Source organism: Ostrea edulis, chromosome 5, assembly GCF_947568905.1.
Source record: "Ostrea edulis chromosome 5, xbOstEdul1.1, whole genome shotgun sequence".
NCBI lineage: Eukaryota > Metazoa > Mollusca > Bivalvia > Ostreida > Ostreidae > Ostrea > Ostrea edulis.
Window position 1 is genome coordinate 45620946 of NC_079168.1, and position 23059 is coordinate 45644004.

At 34.3% G+C, this 23059-nt stretch overlaps 1 protein-coding gene across 2 annotated transcripts in view; it reads left to right on the forward strand.

Moving 5' to 3' along the window:
* The window catches only part of LOC125650265 (DNA polymerase kappa-like), a 30070-nt gene that overhangs the window by 1084 nt on the left and 5927 nt on the right, over window positions 1-23059 (forward strand). Inside the window, exons 2-11 of one of the 2 annotated variants that reach the window (XM_056164586.1) lie at window positions 307-463; window positions 661-807; window positions 5448-5566; window positions 8566-8718; window positions 11487-11985; window positions 12090-12214; window positions 14621-14787; window positions 15774-15806; window positions 16198-16294; window positions 20167-20338. In XM_056164586.1, the coding sequence (XP_056020561.1) occupies window positions 325-463; window positions 661-807; window positions 5448-5566; window positions 8566-8718; window positions 11487-11985; window positions 12090-12214; window positions 14621-14787; window positions 15774-15806; window positions 16198-16294; window positions 20167-20338 (1651 nt within the window). In that variant the 5' untranslated portion in view covers window positions 307-324. The remainder of the gene's footprint in view (window positions 1-306; window positions 464-660; window positions 808-5447; window positions 5567-8565; window positions 8719-11486; window positions 11986-12089; window positions 12215-14620; window positions 14788-15773; window positions 15807-16197; window positions 16295-20166; window positions 20339-23059) is intronic. The other variant, XM_056164587.1, reaches the window with a different exon arrangement.

Genomic DNA, 23059 nt, shown 5'->3' on the forward strand with positions numbered 1-23059 from the left:
GAGGCCTTGATATATTGTTTGATGTTTACCGGCAAAAAGCATTCTTACCTTGAAAGTCTGCAGATTTCCAATACCAGTGCTTGAGTGTACTTCAAACAGTATCAAATTCTGACTGTTGAGAACAGTCCTTAGCGGAGCACATACTCGGAGGTATGAGTATGGTAGAAGGTTTATAACCTCAAGGCCTGATCTTTCTTCCCAGATCATCAACCTTAAATACAGCAATATCTGGTCATCAACAGATAATGATGAATACATTTATGTATAATAAATGACTGTCACCTTCTTCACAATTTTATTCCTAAGAAAAGAAGATAACTCAGAATGGACACTACTCCTGAATCCACAGACAATGAGGATGAAGAGGACTGGATGGCCATTAACTGGGATAGTAATTTTACCTCTGGAACAAAAGAGCTCTGTAGCAAGAGCTGCCCAGATGGCAGTGGCCAGTCTGTGTCAGGTAAAGATATTACTATTTGGTTAGATGCATCAGTGATACATGTAATCACATGGTTTCTCTGTGAGTTTATTTTTTTCCCCCTCACGTTAGTCTATTGAGCAAGCTGTGGTCTCTGTAAGGAAGTTTAATGATAGATTCTTTCTTTTAATAGCCAAATTTTGATTAAGACACTAATTTTTTGAATTTTTTTTTTTCAGATTTGCCAAACACTAAAGATACAGCAAAGAATTATACAAAATCAAATGAGGCATTAATGTCCAGGATGCTTCTGAACGACAACAAAGCAGGCATGACAGGATTCGACAAAGAACGAATTAACCAGATAATATTTGAGGCATCCAAAGGTACATGTATTTTGAATGATGCATGTAGTATACTTGAACTGCTGAGGGTGTTAACTTTTTGAACATGTGCCACATTTTATCAAATTTGATGTGAAGCTACTTATATATATTTAACAGGCTGGTTTTAATTATCCTCTTGCAATTCATTCCGAGAGGGGATATAGTAGCTTTAGTATTAACACTAACTGTAGACACTCTGCAGGCCACATTTTTTATACTTCATAGGTATATGTTATTAAGAGAGGAAAAAGCCTATTGATTTTGGATTTAAATGTCAAGGTCACTATGGAACTTCATAGAAAAAGCTTGTAGATGTTCATTGTGGGGGGATATGCCTTGCTTTGTGGGAGGATACTAATATGCCTCACCTTGTGGAGCTTTTTTTTTATTTAAAAATATTCATTCATGAAATAAGGAGATAGGATATGGCAGCAGGTGTAGCCTATTTTCAGCCCTCTTCCAGGGTTTTATATTAAATCATGAACAAAGTTCTGTATTCGGTTTCTGATGTCATTTCTAATTTATTTCCAGATCATTCTGAAATTTATCAACAATTAATTATGAAATGTGCAGCTTTTTTAGATAAATCACTTCTTAAAAAGAGATAACACCTGTGATATTATTGAAGCTTAAATATGTTGCCTTCTGCTGTATTCATTGTGATTTTATATGCTCTGCCTCTGTTTTTAGCTCCTCTGAGCCGAAGGCTCAAAGAGCTAATCATATGGCCATATGTCTGGCGTGCGGTGTGTGTCAACTTTTTGGAAAAAGGGCTATATCTCAAGAACCCCTTGGCCAATTGTTGTCAAATTTGTCACAGGGCATCCTTTGCCCAAGGGCTTTCATTTGTACTAAAATTAGGGTTGTGACCCTTTAACAAGGGGAGATAATTAGGAAAATGCAAACAAAAGTAGTGGTTGCCAAAAAAATCTTCTCAAGAACCACTGGGCAAATTATCACCAAACTTATGCATAAGGATGAGGATAGGTTGTAGATAAAAAATTGTTCTAGGCATCATCCTGGGGCAAAGGGTGTAGTCTCAAGGTCACTTCAAAGTTGACCTTAAATTTTGTTTTGTTAAAACTTTGATATTTTGCTTAGTATAAGGACTAGGATCATCAAATTTAGTCAGTTGATGCATCTTAGGACCTAATATCACGTCTCAAAAGTAGGTCATGGTGACCTACTTTTTGAATTTCGAAGGTAATTATTATTAAATGGATTTTGATGCATATCTTGGACACTTTTGAGCCTATGATCATCAAAAGTTGTCAGTTGATGGATCATGGGACCTTGAACTGCGTCATGTGAAAAGTATGCCACCATGACCTACTTTCTGAATTTTATGGCTAATCATTTATGAATACATTTTAGGTTGTTATTTCAGATACCGAGAGGTTTAGAATCATCAAACCTTGTAAGTTGATGCGTCTAGAGGCCTCGAAACATATTTATAAAAAAAGTAGGTCACAGTGACCTACTTTTGAATTTTGCAGACATTCAAATTTCACATTTTCAATTATAGATGCATATTTTGGACACTATGAAAGCTAGGATCATCAAACTTTGTCAGTTGATGCATCTTGAGTCTTCATAGTTTTTTGACCAAAAAGTAGGTCAACGTGACCTACTTTTGGAATTTGACGGCTATATTTTAATATTTCAGATACTATTTGACTTACAATTATCAAATTTTTTCAGTTGATGCATGTTGAGTCGTCAGAGTGTATTGACTAAAAAGTAGGTCACCGTGACCTATTTTTGCATTTTGACGGCCATATTTGAATATTTCAGATACTATTTGACTTACAATCATCAAACTTTGTCAGTTGATGGGTCTTGAGTCTTCAGAGTGTGTCGACCAAAAAGTAGGTCACTGTTACCTACTTTTGGAATTTGACATTTATATCTGAATATTTCAGATACTATTTGACTTCAATTATCAAACTTTGTCAGTTGATGCATCTTGAGTGTTTGGAGTGTGTCGACGAAAAAGTGGGTCACTGTGGCCTTCTTTTGGAATTTGACGGCTATATTTGAATACTATTTGACTTGTCAGTTGATGCATCTTGAGTCTTCAGTGTGTCGTCAAAAGTAGGTCACCGTGACCTACTTTTGGACAGTTACATTTAAATTTTCAGGTACTATTTGACTTAACATCATCAAACTTTGTTAATTGATGAATCTTGGTTAGTGAGAATTTTTGCCTGTTCTACAGTGTATCAGAAGAGCGATTCTAGGCCCATGGGCCTCTTGTTATTATTTCTACTTGCAATCTGTCAGAGTCACTAATTTTTGTGTTATAATGCCCACAAATGTCCTTCAAGTATTAATGCAAACCTTTCAAGTTTGTAAAACTATGTACGCAACACTGCCTGTTGGCATAAAAAAAACTTAAATGTAATGGTAATTCAAATACTTTTCAATTTGAAATAATAAATATACATTTGATCAATTGATTAATAAATCCATCCGTATTATTAGGTCACTTAATATGTGACCTTTCAAAAAATTAGCAAATTTGTCACCCATCGTCGTATATCGTCTGTTAACAATTGAACTTTTTTAACTTCTTGATAACTACCATTCCAATTCTTTTCAAATGTGGTATGAAGCATCTTTGGGACAATGGGGACTAAAAGTATAATTTTCAGGACTCCTGCACCCCATGGGCCTTAGGGGCTGAGCAAAAAATTTTAAATTTAAATTTTTGAAGAATTTTTAAATATTCCTTCTTTACAACCGCATATCTCTAAGAAAAATTAAATGCATAGTGGTGTAGAGCAGGAAAACCTCTACCAAAATTTCATGACCCCCCCCCCACCCTAAGGTAGAGGTTCTGACTTCAGGGTGAGGCCAAACTTAGTATATAGTGTTTTTGTGTAAGCATAAATAAATAGCGTCTTTTTTAATGTTATTGATACTAAATTGAAACTAAATGGATATTTAAATGGAGCAGATAGTCCTTTACCAAAATTGTAAATTCCATGATCCCAGGGCAGGGATCAGAGTTGGGCCAAAATGGTCATAGTGAGTAAATGTAATTGTTAACAATTGAACATTTTTAATTTCTTGATAACTACCATCCCAATTCTTTTCAAATTTGGTATGAAGCATCTTGGAGACAAAGGGGACATAATATTTTAAATTTCAGGACTCCTGTATTCCCAGGGCCCTAGGGGTGTGGCAAAAATTAACCAATTTTCAAAACTCTACATGTACAACTGGCAACCACACATGTAAGAAAAACTGAATGCATAGTCATGTAGAGAAGGAAGGCCCCAACCAAAATTTTTAATTTCATGACCCCGGGTAGAGACAGGGCTGAACTTGGTATATAGTGTTTATGTGTAAAACATTTAGATATCTTCTTTACTGCTATTGATACTGAATTGAAAATAATGTATATTTTGAAGGAGCTAATATAGTAAATTTCATCCAAAATTTTATAAGACTTCTTTCATTGTTCTGATGCTGTTTAAAAAATAAATGCATATTAATGAAAAGTAGAAGAAATGTACCAAAATTGTTAATTTCACAACGCTGGGGTTCTGACTCTGGTGGGTCCAGAATATTCATATAGTGTTAATGTCATGTATCATGTAAAGTCTTTCATCAGTATGGGCACTTTCAGGGGCATTTGTGTTTTATGAACATGTATTGCTTTATTCTTCTGCTGAATACTAGAATTAATCTTAGATATGCAGAACAGGAAAATTACTATAGATGTACTTTAAATTAATACATGAGTGACTGATAAGGCCTGTGGGCCTCTTGTTCTTTTTAATTTCATAATTCCTCAGCAATGTACAAATAAGAATCATACTTACAAAAATATCTACAAAACTTGGGTATAAATCTCTTTATTTTAGCACTTTCTGTAGCACAATTACTTGAAATTATATAAGACTTTTGTAAATTTTACACATGATGCTCACATTAGTCAGAGAAAGACCCCTTTTAATTTTTAGATTTCTGTTTGTCTCTCTGTACATCAGCCTGTCTGTACATCAGCCTGTCCGTCCATCAGCACTTTCTATGGCAAGCAATAACTCGAGTTTCCTTGGGAAGATTTGTCCCATTAGGCACCCCTGTGGGACCCTTTCTGACTTGTCAATTTTCTAGTCTATTTTATCTATATGGGGTAAGATCAACAAGAACTTGTGAATTTTATAGTTCCTAGTGAAAATGGGGCTTAGAAGTGGGGTCAGAATAGCAAAAAATGATGCTATCCTAGAAAATATGGGTGTTTATATTTATGTGTGTTAGTGACCAAATTGTGTGCATGATAATGATGATCAGAGGAAGGCCTCCATCAAAATTGTGAAATTTATGTTCCTATGGTTAGGAGTTCGGTGCTTAGGTAGGGATCTAGGCTCACATAGTGAACATACATTATTTAAAAAAAAAAATCTCTGGACTTTCGGACTTCAGAATTTGCCCGAAAATTAAGAGATTTTTTAAATATCACTTTCTGACCTTCATCAAATTTTTTGTGTTTTATTATCAGATGTTTGAAATCACAGCTTATAGGTTTAACCTAAGAATTGTGAAAAAATCTGTTTGACTTAAAAACCTCAACTTTTTTAAAAACAGGTTATTTTTTTATGCATACCTGTAAATATTTCTCTACTTACTAGGATCGAAATTTTTTGAAAATGAAAGAAAAAAAGAGGAGCAAGTCACAAAAAGGATTGAAGAGCAAAAACAGAAAATGAAGGGCATCACTCAAGAGCACCTGGATTTAGCTGAAAAGGAAGTGAGATATTTCAATAGTTTTCAAGTGCAAGGCACACATAAATAATTTTCTTGTCTACAATGAAATTACAATGTCATACAATAGATTGTAAGGCTTAGAATAAGAATTGCTTTGTTTCAGCTAATTTGATCAACCCAAAATTATACCCCATACCCTTCATTTTTAGGCCAACTGTGCTGAAAGCTCAAGTGAGCATTCTGATCGCCTGTTGTCCATCGTCGGTTTGTAAACTTTTTACATTTTCAACTTCTTCTCCAGAACCACTGGGCCAATTTCAACCAAACTTGGCAAAAGGCATCCTTGGGTGAAGGGCTTTCAAGTTTGTTCAAATGAAGGGCCATGCTCTCTTCAAAGGAGAAGTAATCACAAATATGTAAAAATAGAGTGGGGTCATTTAAAAATCTTCTTCTCAAGAACCACTGGGCCAGAAGAGCTGAAATTTGGATGAAATCTTCCTGACATAGTGCAGATTCAAGTTTGTTAAAATCATGACCTCGGGGGTAGGTTGGGGCCACAATAGGGGATCAAAGTTTTACATGCAAATATATAGGGAAAATCTTTGGAAGTCTTCTCAAGAACCACTGGGTTAGGAAAGTACAAATTTACAAAAAGCTTCCTGTCATAGTGCAGATTCAAAGTTGTTAAAATCATGGCCCCTGGGGGTAGGATGGGGCCACATTATGGGATCAATGTCCTACATACCAATATATAGGAATAATCTTTAAAAATCTTCTCAAGAACCATTGGGCTAGAGAAGTTTTCATTTACATGAAAGCTTTCTAAAATAGTGCAGATTCAAGTTTGTTAAAATCATGGCCCCCAGGGGTTGGGTGGGACCACAAAATGGGATAAAATTTTTACATACAAATATATAGGAAAAATCTTTAAGAATCTTCTTTTCAAGAACCATTGGGCCAGAAAAGTTTACATTAGTGTGAAAGCTTTCTGACATAGTGCAGATTCAATTTTCTTAAAATGCTGTCCTCCCCCCGAGGGGTAGGGTGGGGCCACAATAGGGGATCAAAGTTTTACATACGATTATATAGAGAAAATCTTTTAAAATCCTCTTCTCAAGAACCATTGCGCCAAAGAAGTTTACATTTACATGAAATCTTCCTGACAGTGCAGATTCAAGTTTGTTAAAACCATGGCCCCCGGGGTTGGTTGGTGCCACAGTAGGTGATAAAAAATTTGCATACAAATATATAGGGAAAATCTTTAAAAATCTTCTTCTCAAGAACCACTGGGCCAGGAAAGTCCAAATGTACACGAAAGCTTCCTGACATAGTGCGTATTCAAGTTTGTTTAATCATGGGGGGGGGGGGGGGTTGTGTTAAGATGGGGACACAATAGGGGATCAAAGTTTTACATACAAATATATAGGGAAAATCTTCTTCTCAAGAATCATTGAGCCAGGAAAGTGCAAATTTACATAAAAGCTTCCTGACATAGTGCAGATTCAAGTTTGTCAAAGTCATGACACCCTGGGGTAAAATGGGGCCACAGTAGGGGATCAAAGTTTTACATACAAATATATAGGGGAAATCTTTAAAGATCTTCTTTTACATGCGAATGTATATGGAACCAAACTTGGCACAAAGCATCCTTAGATGAAATTTGTTAATATGAAAGGCCATACCTGTCTACCAGGGCATATGATAATTAATGAATTTGTAGTCAAGTTTAATGATTAAGTTTTATAATTAATGAATTTCTAGTCATTGCCTTTGAAAAGTTTTTTCTAATCCAAGCTGCTTGCATAATGATAATTATGTTCAAGGTTGTTGATTGCTAAGAACTGCTGCTCAGGTGAGCAATGTGGCCCATGGGTCTCTTGTTTGATCAGCAGTAATCTGTAGGTCCATCCGTCTGTAAATGTGACAAATTTTAGACTACTTGGCCAATTTCAACCAAACTTGGCACAATGCATCTTTTGGTAAAGGTGATTCAAAATTGTTCAAATGAAGGGCCATACCCCTTTCTGAAAAGAGATAATCAAGAAAAGACAAAAATAGGGTGGGGTCATTTAAAAATCCTTTCAAAAACCACAGGGCTAGAAATGTTGAAACTTGTTTGAAACCTTCTAAACATACTGTAGGTTCTCCAGGGGATACAAGAAGTGATAAAAAATTTACATTGGAATTAAAGAAAATATTTTTAAAAATTATCTTCTTAAGAACATCAAGACCATAATTAGACATATTAATATGCAAACATCCTCAGGTAGTGCAGATTCAAGTTTCTACAAATCATGGCTAGCTGCTAATCTGGGAAAACATTGCGACAGGCTAGAAAACTACAGATCCATTATAGAACCCTTTAATTTACGGCATAGAAAAAAATGCTCACGGTTGAGACCTTATATTGTTGTATTCTTGCATCACCGTCGCAAAAATTTAATTAAAAAAAATTCCTAAAATATTTTTCCACTATCCAAACATACCTTCAAACATTAAAGCATGCGACCTGAAAACTCGCAGTATGAAAATCCAAGAAATTCATGATAAAAGGAAAGTATTACATTCATATAATATTGAGCTGATGTAATAAATTTTGCGTAAACTCTTGCAAAAGTACATTTTATTATTGCATTAAAAAGTTCAAATTCTGCGAGATGCAAACCTATGATCCACAGATATATAGGTTAACCCATATATCGAATAAGCTACCCAAAATAGATATGAAAATTTAAAAGACCAGGTAATATATTGCAGGCCTTCCTTTATTCACATGTTCCAAAACAATGTATGTCACAGCTTGATGATGGCTGATACTACCTTAAGTGAAGTTGTACAACTCCTGGAATTTTTACCATGTATGCCAGTCAATGTCACAAAACAAACATCATATGATAAAAACACCTTATATAGCCTTCTCATGGGTGTATTAAGTCTCGTTTACGGTACTCTTGTTCCCATTTGAATAATTTCAGTACCATTCCCGTATGGTAGAAAAAATGCAAGTTGATATTAAACTCTATTTTATTAATATTTCTAAAGGCTGATCTGCTACTGGAAGAATTTGACAGATTGAGAGACCTAAGTAAGACCATCATACATATTGACATGGATGCTTTCTATGCTGCTGTGGAGATGAGAGACAACCCAGCACTGAGAGACAAACCTATGGCTGTTGGAAGCAATTCAATGCTGGTAATGAATGCTTACTCTTTTGGAAATTAAGGTGGATCGATCCTCATGTGATGTCATAGGTTATTGCAAAAATCTTCATTAAATCAAACTTTGTGCATGATAGAAATATATTTTTTAGAAGAATTTTATTCATTGCATAAAATAAAACAAAAATTGGTAAACTATTGATACTGGATGATCAATTATTTATAATTTAAAAAATGTTGTCAAAGGCAATAACTCCTATGCTGGTATTTCTTTTACTGCATGTATATTATACAATGATTTCCCCAATATCCACAATTAATTTATATATATTTATGAATTAGCAGTTTTTTAAAACTGTTGACATTTAAAATTTGTAATTTCAACAAGTTTTTATGCATCATAATTCTGTATTATGAAAATGTGTGATTTTCTGATGTTAACATACACTTCTGTTTTTGTATGTCTGACAGCTTTAAAAATGTGGCAACATACACATTTTCTTTGGTTATTAATTAAATTTAAGTATATTGCATGGAAATTAATACAGATTTTCCACTTTTATCCATTAATATTGATAAATCACATGAGGATCAATCCACCTTAATATAGGAGGATGCTAAGTGTTACTCAGTGTTAGATTTTTAGTATTTCATTTTTGAGTTCAGGCCCCAGGATCATGAACATCTTCAATTGAAGTTAAAATCTTTACAGGCCTATAGAAGTCAAACATTACAAATGTTTTACTAAGTTATATTAGCAAAGTGCTGTAAATAGTAAATAATAATTATACCCTTGAGTCATGGGTTTTCGTGGTATTAATGATTTGTATTCATTGTGCTGCTTCAATATGGTAGAAATGACACAGCTGCCTTATGGCACACATTGAAACAACTATTCTCCTTATTTTTAGCCGAGTTGCAATGAAGTTGAACTCGGCTATTGGTTTGGTGATGCGGGCGGGCGGTTGGGCGTCAACAATTGGTTTCCGGATGATAACTCGAAAAGTTTACAATCTAATCAAATGAAACTTTGATATATTGTTGGATACCAGTAAGGAAGACCCCTATTAATTTTGGAGAAAAATGGTCAAAGGTCAAGGTCACTGACCGAAAATAGAATGAAAATTTCAGAAAAATTTGGTTTCCGGATGATAACTCAGAAATTTAAATCCGAATCAAATGATACGAAAAGATATTGTTATGTTCCAGGTAAGGAAGACCCCTATTGATTTTGGAGAAAATAGATCAAAGGTCAAGGTCACAGTGACCGAAAATAGATTTAAAATTTTAAAAAAGTTTGGTTTCAGGAGGATAACTCGACTTAATTGGCATTCATATAGGAGTATTAGAAGAGATAATGTACAACAATGAAGGATGCCCATTTCCAAACTCTTTTTAAAAATGCATTCACAAGAATTTATTACATTATATCCAACAATTAGTTCTTCACAATTATAAATATGCCACATCATTCCTGACTTTACAATGTATCCCATGCAACTCGGCTCATGCACCTCTGGGTGCATATATTGATATTTATATTAAATGTCTTAATGTTGTAAACTTATAGAATTTATGACAAGTTTAAACAACAAAAATCCATAGGATATTTTATGTCAGAGAAACAAGAGTTTATTCTGTCTGTTCTCATACATTTGTGAAATTATAAGTTTTGGTATTGTATGTCATGCACCATGAGGCCCTAATTTGGAAGATAAAGAATTCTATTCTATTATTTTAACTGCCTATCATTTGAATTTTGTTCAGAGGGTCACCGTTAGTTTTTGCATGACTATTGCACAATTTTCGCTGAAGTCGTATGCTTTTGTGGTACATGTCACAAATACTGCATTAGCTACTTACAATAGCATTGGAGTTTTTTCAGCGAAATAATGTTTTAATCATTGTTTTATTTTAATGTTTGGCGTGAAGACCATGGCAAGGGCAGTAGAATTTGTTGAATGTGTTTTACCAGTCTGGCCTCCTCTTCTTCACAAAACAAGGGGTCTGGCCTAGATTTCGTTACATCTATGTTTACTTTGCCCTTCACTTTGTTTCGGAGTGTGTGTACAGGAAGAGAAGGCATTCTGGAGGCTTGTATGTTGACAGGTTATTAAGTGATTTTTAAACTTTTATTTATTGAAATGCAAAAATATTTCTTTTAAAACATGAATTTTGTATAATTTTAGAATTAAAATTTATTTTTAGCTCACCTGAGCTGAAAGTTCAAGTGAGCTTTTATTATCACCTGTCTGTCTTCTGCCCGTAAACTTTTCACATTTTCATCTTTTTCTTCAGAACCACTTGGGCAATTTCAATCAAACTTGGTACAAATCATTGATTGGGTGAAGGGGAGATAATCACAAAAGTACAAAAATGGGATGGGGTCATTTAAAAATCTTTTCAACAACCACTTGGCCAGAAAAGTTGAAATTTACATGAAAGCATCCTGACATCTGTTGATTTTGGGGGTACAATGTCAAGGGTCAAACAGGACCATCTAAGATATTATTTGAACAGTATCTTGGGAGCCCTTTCCTTGACAGACATCAAACTTGGTACACTGATTTCATCAAGGAAGTAGAGAACCCCTTTTGCTTTTAAGGTCACAACTCAAAATTTATGTTTGATACTCATTGTTTAAGAAATATTTAGGCTTGTGCTGATTTGGAAGAAGTTTTTATGAAGAAAGACAGTGAAAGACTCTCAATTAAATGATACGTGTGTATAACTCTTTTCAGTTTAACTTTTGCACCACAGGGACAAAGATGTTTCTGAAACATTTTTTGCTTGATATTTCAGTCAACCTCCAATTACCATGCCAGAAAGTTTGGTGTTAGAGCAGCTATGCCAGGATTTATCGGTAAGAAGTTGTGCCCTGAGCTTGTCATTGTCCCAACTCACTTTGACAAATACACGTCAGTAAGCAAACAGGTCAAGGTGATTCTTGCAACGTTCGACCCCGACTTTTGCACCGTCAGTTTGGATGAAGCGTACTTGGATTTCACAGATCACATGATGAAACGCAGTGGCTTGTCGGATAAGGAGCGGACAGTGATTTGTCGCAAGTGTGACAGCTTTGACAAGAGCTTTTGCTTATGTGATTTAAATGAGACATTTGGTGTGACCTTGAGTGAAGATGGAACACAAGAGATCAAGGTCAAGGCTACTAATGTTTGTACTGATTGTGGGAAGCCTGTTCCAGAATTTGAAATTGTAACATTTGGAACAACTCTAGAAGAAGCTGTAAAGGAAATGCGATGCAGGATTCATCAAAAGACTTGTCTAACAGCAAGTGCAGGTATGGCTATCATATTGAATTTTTCTTATAATTATATGACATATACTGAATATGAAATTTAATACAATAAGGAAGAAATTTTTGTTTCCATTTGATATTTACAGGTATAGCTCCAAATATGATGCTGGCCAAAGTGTGTTCTGACATGAACAAACCTAATGGTCAGTATAGGATCCCATCTACAGTGGAGGCTGTTTTGTCCTTCATTAGGGAACTGCCCATTAGAAAGGTAAAGTATGATTAGCAAAAACTGTCATTTCAATTATGAGCCAAGTTGTTTGGCTCTCTCAGCATTTATTTTGTATCGACATGCATGACTCTGGTACACCATCTTTCAGTTTTTAAAGTTTGTTGTATAATTTCAAGCATTATTCAGTCGTCTCGTAAACAAGAGTTATTGTTATTTACATATTTATCTACCCTTATAGCAGTTATATGTTACTTTCAGAAATATGTAAAATTGTGACTGCATGAAACATACAAAATATGAATGCACTGTCCTTCACAATGTATGAAGATATTCTCAATCATAAGAAAGATATTATCAAATTGTATTTGACATCTCATAATCCAAGTTAGTACATCAAAGGAAGAGTTGGTGAGGAGAGCTTATAAACATTATTACAACTTAAAGGGAAGAGTTAGCAAGGAGAGCTTATGAATATTATTACAACTTAAAGGGAAGAGTTAGCAAGGAGAGCTTATGAATATTATTACAACTTAAAGGGAAGAGTTAGCAAGGAGAGCTTATAAACATTATTACAACTTAAAGGGAAGAGTTAACAAGGAGAGCTTATGAATATTATTACAACTTAAAGGGAAGAGTTAGCAAGGAGATCTTATGAACATTATTACAACTTAAAGGGAAGAGTTAGCAAGGAGAGCTTATGAATATTATTACCACTTAAAGGGAAGAGTTAGCAAGGAGATCTTATGAATATTATTACAACTTAAAGGGAAGAGTTAGCAAGGAGATCTTATGAATATTATTACAACTTAAAGGAAAAAGTTAGCAAGGAGATCTTATGAATATTATTATAACTTAAAGGGAAGAGTTAGCAAGGAGAGATTATTAACATTATTACAACTTAAAGGAAGAGTTGGCGAGGAGAGCTTAAAGTTGAACAAACAGATCTGTAGACTATGTGAATGATAAGTCCCTTTGAAACAATCCCTAGAGGCAGAAGGGCTTTAAAAATGTCTGAATTGCATTTCTTGTCAGCCAGTTTTAAAGTTTGTACCTGTGATGCATGAAGGAATTTTTGATATGTTGACAGTGTAACTTTTGGGGCGAGCGCAGTCAGTGTATGCTTTTACATGTACAGTAGATGTAAATAGTGCATTGTGACATCATATTTAGCTTGACTTTTATCTACAACATAACATATCTGGTGTCAAACAATATCTATCTCAAACTAAATGTGTTCAATATGATGGATTCTGACCTGAAGAAAATTCAGTAATATAGTTCTTACTGGTGTGGTGTCTCTCGGCACAAACAATTGAATAGTTTAGGTTTTTCCAAATGTATTGATTAAAAATAATCCACTTATAACCGAATGGGATTTTTTAAATTGGTGTGGATGTTTACATTTTTTTGACTAATCATGCAATGCTTGAAAAAAAGTACTGACACCGCTGCCAGACATATAGTGAATATTTATTTATTTTTGAATTATGAAAGAATTGGTTTATCGTTTTTATATATTACATGTACTTATGTTTTTACTCTGGAAATAGAAAGTTAAGTTGATACTGAAACATTTTGCGGTTTAACATCATGGTCCAGTGTGCGAAATTAACCATGGACCGATAGACAATGTCTATAGAAAATCGAGTCGGTCTATAACGATCAAAATAGCTATAGACCGACTTGTCTATAGGAATTCTGAGTACAAAACTGGTTCCCCACCACTTATTAAACATATATGAGAAGTGGGACCAGTTTATATGTAGTATGCTGATGTTTCTGTTCACCCCTTAGCTGTAATAAAATGTTCCGCAATGTAATTACAAATCATTGGAATCAGATTATTCCATTTTCAACAGGGGGGGGGGGGGGGGATCAACTTGATATTTACTTCAATGTACGCCATTTTCGTGCAAATTCGGAATGGTCTTTTTGAACGCTTTTAAAAATATGTGGAAGGTGCACGCACTTGAATCAAACGGAAAACAGTCAGTACAACAAGTTCCAGCAAGGCTAAAGTCGCAGAAAATCATGAGAAAATGAAACGTAGTAAATGTGACTTAGATGAAGAATCAGGCAATGAGACTGAGCTGGAACAAAATGAAAAAGAAAATGAAATTCTAATTGAAAAGCTTGACGTGCATGAAATTGAAAAAGAATATAATTAAACTATGAACAAATTACCAAACCGAATTTGTGTCTATTATTTATTTTTAAATAACAATGAATATTGCATGATAAATTTCGGTCTATAGGAATTTGTTGTGGTCTATAGGAAATAAAATGACTATGGACCGAAAGTCTATAGGACTTTAAAGTTAGTTTCGCACGCTGATGGTCTGTAGCCCGAACTTTGGATTTCTAACTAATTCTCTCTTATACATGTGTTGCCATTAGAGCTCACTGCGTTTGCTAACAGTGGATTTTAATTGTCTTTTTTGTCAGATTAGTGGCATTGGAAAAGTCTCAGAGAGGATGCTGAATGCTGTGGGAGTTAGGACATGTCAGGATCTCTATAAAAAGAGAGGACTTCTCTACCATCTCTACTCGCAAATTTCATTCAATTACTTTATGAGAATCTGTGTTGGGATAGGATCCACATCTGTGGAAAGGTGAAGAGAGAGATCGATCGAGATCTTCAGTGATTGCATGTGATAAGAGAGATAGATGCTCTTTCTGTATTACAACTTGCATCCTTTTTATATGACCATCATAGATGGGCCATGTCATGGTATGGTGCAGTGATGCTGTCAGTGTTTGTGTCTATCAGCACTGTGTGGATCAGATAAAAACCGTGCTTACAAGGCTAGGATCATCAAACTTAGTACTCATGTTTGTAATGATTGGAGAAAGATTTGGTTTTCAAGGTCAAAAGTTACATGGATAATTTTATAGGCACAATTCATTATAGAAACAGTTCTAATAAGACTAGGATAATCAAACCTGATACACTTATTCAAACATCATAGATGGGTTGTATAATGGTATTTGCAATTTTCTGACTGTTCATCCATCAGCATCTTATGGGAAGGATAAAAAGAGTAGTAATATAGCCAGGATAATCAAACCTGATACTCATTTTTCCATGGTGAGAGAAAGGTGCTTGTTATATGTCAAAGGTCAGGGTCATACTTTCATGGTTATACATAAAGACAGTACTAATAAGGCAAGGATCATCAGACTTGGTGTACATGTTCCCCATGGTGTTGGTGCCAAGCATATTCTGAGAGGTGTTAAGTTTGCTTCTCAAGTTATACTTTATTAGAGAGATATCTTTCTTCAATTTAATATTAAATTGATAAAGCCATCTTAGAACTAAGAGAAAGTGTTGAAAGAACAGTGTCACTGTCAGAGCCATTTTTTGATCAATGAATGGTTTATTTGGATGTTAATTTTTCCTTCTACGTTTTGGAATGTATTGGATGGATGCATATTTTGCAGCATGAGCATTATATTTGTTAGATTCCTGTCATAGTGATTTGATATTAGATACAAACTGGAGACTGGAAATATTAACATACAAATTGTTACTAGGATCCAAAATATTGATAAATCGCATGACCTTCTACTTCAGTAATATTATTTATTGTTTTTTCAGAGATGGAGAAAGGAAAAGCCTGAGTACTGAAAGGTAAGTGATTGCTTACAACCCTCGCAATATTAAGTGATTGCTTACGACCCTCGCAATATTAAGTGATTGCTTACGACCCTTACAATATTTAATGATTGCTTACGAAACTCACAATATTAAGTGATTGCTTACGAAACTTTTGATATTAAATGATTGCTTACGCAACTTACAATATCTAATGATTGCTTATGACCCTCACAATATTAAGTGATTGCTTACAACACTCACGATATTACATTGGGATCTATTTTGATGTTATGCGATTGGACATTAGAATCTACTTTTCACGTTATGGACATTAGGATCTCCTTTTCACATTATGGACATATTCAAATCCTCCACAGACCCTGAGACCACTGAAATCAGTTCTTTCGATGTTTTTTTTTTTTAGAACATTCCCTGAGATAAGCACCCCTTCAGAACTATACAGTAAATGTCTGGAACTGTGTCAGGCATTGTCTGAAGATCTTCAAGCAGAGGAGCTAAAGGTAATGCTAAGAGAATGAGGTATTGGTTTTGATACGTCCACTAGAAATGGCAAATTTATTGCCTATGCCAGGAGGTTATGTTTTCACTGCTGTTAGTTTGTCTGGAAGATATGTCTGTTTTTTATCTTTAGTTAGTAGTGATAAGATATGTCTGTTTTTTATCTTTAGTTAATAGTGGTAAGATATGTCTGTTTTTTATCTTTAGTTAGTAGTGGTAAGGCTAGGATGATGCAGCAGTAAGCTGATCCGATACAAATCATGACACTTGACTCACAACACAGGGGTCGAAATTATCTTTTTCTACCACAGGCTAATTTTAGCCCGTGGGTAAAAAATCCACAGGCTAAAATAAAAACCTTCAAGCTAAAATAAAAATAAAGAAGCAGTGCTCTTTTTCATGTTTTTTTTAATCCACGATTTTCCCCCATCATTACGGAGCCTAGTGGGTCAACAGGCATCGTTTGGACAAGACACTAAGTTACGTAGTGTCATATGGTGCAATGTTTAGGTCTCTTGATTATCGCACCTCTAATCAACAACCTGTTTACCGCAGGTCTAGATCCAGTCTTCCAATTTCATGCCACATCAGGGTTGTCACTAGTGATTTTTCAAAGCGAATCCCGGACTCATGGTTTTATAAACAGCAGGATCACGAGCCCCATCAACTTTTTTGATAATCGTTTATGCGGTGAGCAGTGCACTCGTGTCATCAATACAACCCGACCTCAATATGACAATAAATTAATTTAGATAGGACATTCTCATGATTCTAATAAAAATGACTACCGGAAGACTTGGTAAAACATACATGTAGACTCCGATATTTGTTTTTTAGATAAATGAATAACAAAAACCTCATACTTCGAATCCAATTTAATCACCCCTATAGGTGAACAGGACTCATGGCACATGTCTATATTTTTCATCATATGCGATGTCCGACCTCTAAAGCATTTGTTTGCATGACTCCGAGTTTCTTAAAAAATCATGAAAGAAAAATCTGGATAGAAACGGTTGTTGAAATCGGTCATTCATGTAAGCATTTGTATGATTTAAGAAAAGTGAATAGCGCATCACCGTATAAAACGGATACGATACGATCATAGTTTGTAAATCACCACTCGCTAAGATTTTCGAGTGTCCACTATTTTTACTCGCTATTTTTCAAATGAACTCGCTATTTCTCGCTAATTTCGAGCCCTGCAACACAATACATATCCCGAGACTAAGTCGGACATGTGATATGTACAGACTGTACACAAAATTTCACACTCTTTTTACCCCAATCATGCTGTCACACCTGTACATTAAAATTCACGCAAAATGATAATTGTGCAGATTTTCAGATCTAGTCCTATAAATTCAATCTAACAGTTAATTCAATCTAATAATAATCCATTGTTTTGATTGCATGCCATATCAATTTCCTGCTGCTGGACTTCGATATGCTGGACATATCTCTGACAAAAGTGCTCTGCACTGTGGTCAGAAATAGGCCAAACAAATGTTTTGTTTAAGAAGAAATGAAGTCATAGTTGTCATTGCTAATTGACATCTTTTGAATTTAATTATGAGTGTTAAATTGGCAATTTTTATGACTTTATAAACATTTGTAAAATCTTACTTTTTCAAATGTGATGTTGGAATAATTGATTAAAAATCAGTGATCACTTTAATCATAAGTTGATAGTGTCAGCAAATGTGATCACCCGAATTTTCTTTAATCTTTACTAATCGCAAACGCAATGTATGTATGTATGATTAGAAAATTAGAAACGATGAAATATTTAAAGGTCTCGACAACAATCAAATTATGGACTTTGTGATAATAATTCTCATCATTATACTTTTATAGACGTATTAAACCATTTTATGATTGATATTCTGTACAGATTTTGTACCAAATTTTGCAAACTTGTGTACAGATTTTTCACTCAAAATCACACATTTTTAAAGGAATCATACAGATTTGTGGTTGAAAAATTATCACATGTATAATACTTATTCAAAATGAATAATGAACATATTTTTTTTATATATACTGCAACACTACAAAATGCTAGCCTAGCCAGATAAAAATCAACCCTATGGAGTGCAGTGCCATAATGAGAAACAAAGATAACAAACATTTCCCAGTAATTTTTCTGCACGTTTTTTTTTTATATATATATTTTGTGTTTAGAATAACAAATTTTGGATGTCAACAAAAGCAGTTTTTTTTTAGTCAACTGCATGTACACTTTAAAAAGAAAAATGTTCCTTCATAAAGCCCCTTAGTTTTTTTGTAACCATGGCTACTCCCAGGTGTAAACAGATGTATCATGAATGCAAAGTTTAATCTATTTATCAAACAGCAGAAGACATCATTTGATGTTAAACAACAGAAGATAAGGTACTGTAAATTCCTAAATATACGTTGGGTATTTATTATTGCATAATTTCGCGAGAAGCATCACTCACAAATTAAAATTACTCGCTTTTATTATTATATTGCTAAATCACATGTAAAGACTCTTGATCAACAGAGCGCTCACAAATTTATTTTCTCACAGTTTGACGTATACGAGTCAGTTTGCGATATTATATATACTAAGTACTCGTGTAAAATCAGGAATCTACAGTATACAGATATTTTATGTACTAAGTACTCGTGTAAAATCAGGAATCTACAGTATACAGATATTTTACGAAGCAGAATTGTTGTTCAGTTTTACTTTGAAATAAAGATAACGTATATTTTATTGGAATTTTGATGATTAATCTACAAAATATGCTGTCAAACGTTGTCGCTCATAACTAGAGGGGACAACTAGAAATTGTTTAAGTTGGATAGAATAGTGTAGAATAGATAATACTAATAGAATTAATAGTACAGTGAAACTTCTCCAAACCGGCCCCTCAGAAAACCGGTTCTCCCTGAATATTGACCGATTTTCAAAGTCCCGACAGAAATCTTAACATTTCCTTACAAAGAAAGTCTTACAAAACCGGCCACCCCTGAAAACCGGACATCGGCCACTTTTTAAAGTACATTTGTTAACAAACATGTGTAATTTACCCTTAACATTGTTGATCAAGATTGTCCAGGTGTGCAAATTGCCAGGTGAGAAATTATCCACCGAAGGTGTGAAAAACACTAGTGGCCTCTTTAATTTCTGTTGTTTACCTGTGCTGTCAAGTGTGTTAATTGACACTTAGCTAATCCAAGAGACCCTTCCAAATTCTGTACAAAATGTAAAAAACAGTTAGGAACATATTGAATGAATACAGTACCAAACGCCATATTGTTTCACCATACTACATGTATCGTATGGATATAAGCTGTATTTAATAAAGAACAAACCCATGACTGTTAATGATAATTATTAAAAGATAGATTAATTTTCTTGGTCTCTATAGGCTTAAAATTCCAAAGAAATATTAAAATTACAATTTTATATTTACTACTGTACTTTTTAAAAACATCAAAACAAAATTGTTAATGACATAAGCGATAAATGTAAACAGAATATTTATAGGTAAGAGGAATTCCAATAATAGGTCTCTGTGTTTTCTTTATGTATCCTGTTATAGATTTTCAGTTTAAAATTTGATGATTTCAGCGAGAATATTTCTTGTAATTCATAATTACCATTAGGTACAAGAAGACTAATTTAATCTCCACCGATAATTGACCATAGATCACCAGATCAAATTCAACAGTACCTACTTTGTGAATATTGAGATAAAACGTCTATAATTGCTAAATTCTCGGTATACCGGCCATCCCTCTAAACCGGCTGTTTTTTCCGGTCCGAGAGCCGGCCAGTTTAGAGAAGTTTCACTGTACTAACAAACGGCATGTTATATGTTTAGAATTCTTGTGTTTTTAGGGGAAAACTGTGGCTATTAAGATAAAGACTGTCAAGTTTGATGTCAAGACTCGAGCATGCTCACTCCCAGACTACACCAGTGATGCTGAAGTTATATATGTAGCTGCCAAAGATCTTCTGTGTAAAGAGATAAAGAATGTACATCCACAACCTCTACAATTAAGACTCATGGGTAAGGTCTACATGACTGTTTAGTTTTTGAATAATCTAAAGAGTTGCATGTAACACTTGATGGAAATGATTTTGAAATGTCACAGTATATAGGTACAAACCCTGAAATGTGCTTTTACATCTATAAAACATAGTACAATGTGCAGTGTACTGTACCAAGCATCCAGCGTCTCTTGCTAGAAACAAAACAAACCCTACCATGCAAATTAATAAAGTAAACCATACAGGCTTCATCTTTCAGAATCGAACTATATTATGCAGACCATGCAACCCATGCCTACTAAAAATTAACCTTACAAAGCATCCAGTTGCTTGACTTGTTAGTCCCTAACCTGTTTGTAGAACTGAAGGGGACTATAGGTTTCTTCTTTGTCTGTCCGTCCTTCTGTCTGTCAGTCTGTCCCATTGCTTTTCCAGAGTTTTTTCTGGTATGTTGCAAGGATTCATTTGAAACTTGCAGTTTAGTTTTAGACTGGCAAAGTACAGATTGAGTTAGAATTTGTAACGTTTGATGGACACGTGTTAAAGAAATTAATTTTTATATTTTACGATTTTATATTTATTGGGATGGCATTCCTATTGGAAGGCTGTAAAAGTAAGACATTTGAATAGAGACAATTGACAAAACTCAGTCACTGATTGTGTAAAAAATCACTTCATTAATTATACATTTCAAGCTCGTTAATCGCAAAAGGAACATATCAATGAAAATATATATCAAATCTGTTAATTAATCACGCGAGTATTTTGTTTGTAATCGGTGAGCGAACTCTGATTAGTCGATAGTACTTAATTTACCGCATTCCTGCAATCCCACTGAAATTGCGAGTATCGAAATCGGTCTTCAGACAGTTGATAGTAAGTAGTATTATGAACAGGCTTCAGAAGTCCTTTATAAGTATTTAAAATGCAGATATGAATGTTATATCGATGTGTCGTTTTGTTTTCCATTTGCACGATTATTTAAATATTTCCCCCATGTATTTTGTGCAAAATATGGTGACCCAGATTTGATGCTTTTTGAACTGCATTGAAACTACCCAAATGATACTTTGCACGATGACGGAGTACCAAATTTTGTTGGTTGTTTTTATAATTTTAGTTATTGGACCCAATTTTAGTGTGAGACTTTTAAAATATATCTACATGTTTATGAATTGAATTAAAAAATTATAGGGTTCTGACAATGACTATTTCATCCCTGATAAAACCTGCTTTAACTGTATGAACAGTGAAACATGATACTAATTTGACATTGATAAACATGGTGACTTGATTCCAATGTTTTAGGTCAGTCTAATTAAAATTAACCCCTACATTTTATTATTTGTGTTGCCGTAGACTGTGTTTTAGGCCACAGTTCAGGATCAAACAATATCAAATGTACTTTATCTCGAATCTTGCACCTGTCAATTAATGGGGGCACCGGTAGGAGACATGTATTGCTTATGCAATACTCTCAGTATGCTTGTTTTTTATGCACCTGTCTTTAGATGGGACATATTATGCTACGTAGATATCTGTACATCTGTGTGTTCAGGGTTTTCTCTGTCTGTCATATATTAAGCTGAAACTTGCTGTGTAGCTTCTTTGTAGATCTCACTAGTTGCAGTTTTGATCCATTTTGGCCTCCCTTTCAGGAGTTGTGCCCCTTTATTTGAAATTTTATGTTCTATGGCGAGTATCCATTTAACTTCTCCCATAGTTTACAAGTGAGAATCCTCTTATTTTACAGAGTGTTTGTATGGGTATTGAAGATGTGCATGTGGCAAGGATTTTGATTTTGTTCAATTTTTGAGAAAATTACAGGTTGTTAAACTTTTGAGGAAATATTACAGAGTGAGTACATGGTTTTATTCGTTTCACCCCTTTCACAGTTTTCAAGCTAAGGCCTTTGCGAACAACTTAACGATGTGTTTATTGCAAGGATTTTGATTCTCAATAATTTCCTAAGTTTCTTTGATATTTGAAAAAATTACAGGTTGATGATATTAGTCAATTTTGGGGACATATTTAACAAATGGAGCTCTTAGTTTTCTATATAACTTCTGTCACAGTTCTTAAGCTAGGACATTTTATTCATATTCTCTGAAAGTACATGGCCATTTTTCATCAATTTTGGTAGGGAACATCTATGGGGAAAAGGATAAAAAAAAAAGTTGTATTTCATTACTACGAAACCCTTGGGGCCTGATGGGTCTGTCATTGCTATTGAACCCTTGGGGCCTAATGGGTGTGGTCAAAACCTTAATTAACAGAATTCAAAATTAGTTTAGGTATGTAAATCTGAGACTGGTCACATTCATTAACGGTAGTTAAATTCCAGCTTGCAAGTCTATGCAAACTTGGAAAAATCTGGAAATTGGTACCATTTTTGGTTCAGAATCTAGCTGATTGCAGTCAGAATTCATGAATATGTTTATTGATAAAGACAATTAAAACAATAATGTTCAAGCATTCAATTGAAGGTCACAACAATCAACATGTGGCAGTTAATATATAGTAAATCAACTCATTACAAAAACACAAAGGTGAAAAAAAAGATTCAATGTAATTAAAAATTATTACTATCAAAACAGTAGAATTCATTTTAAGACAAGAAATATTATTGATTTTAACCTCTCATGCAGACAGCGCATCTGATATGCCGCTGAGATGAAGTCCATCTGTATGTCACATTTAATGACATTTCTTAAGATATTCGTAGGTCCATCTACACCTA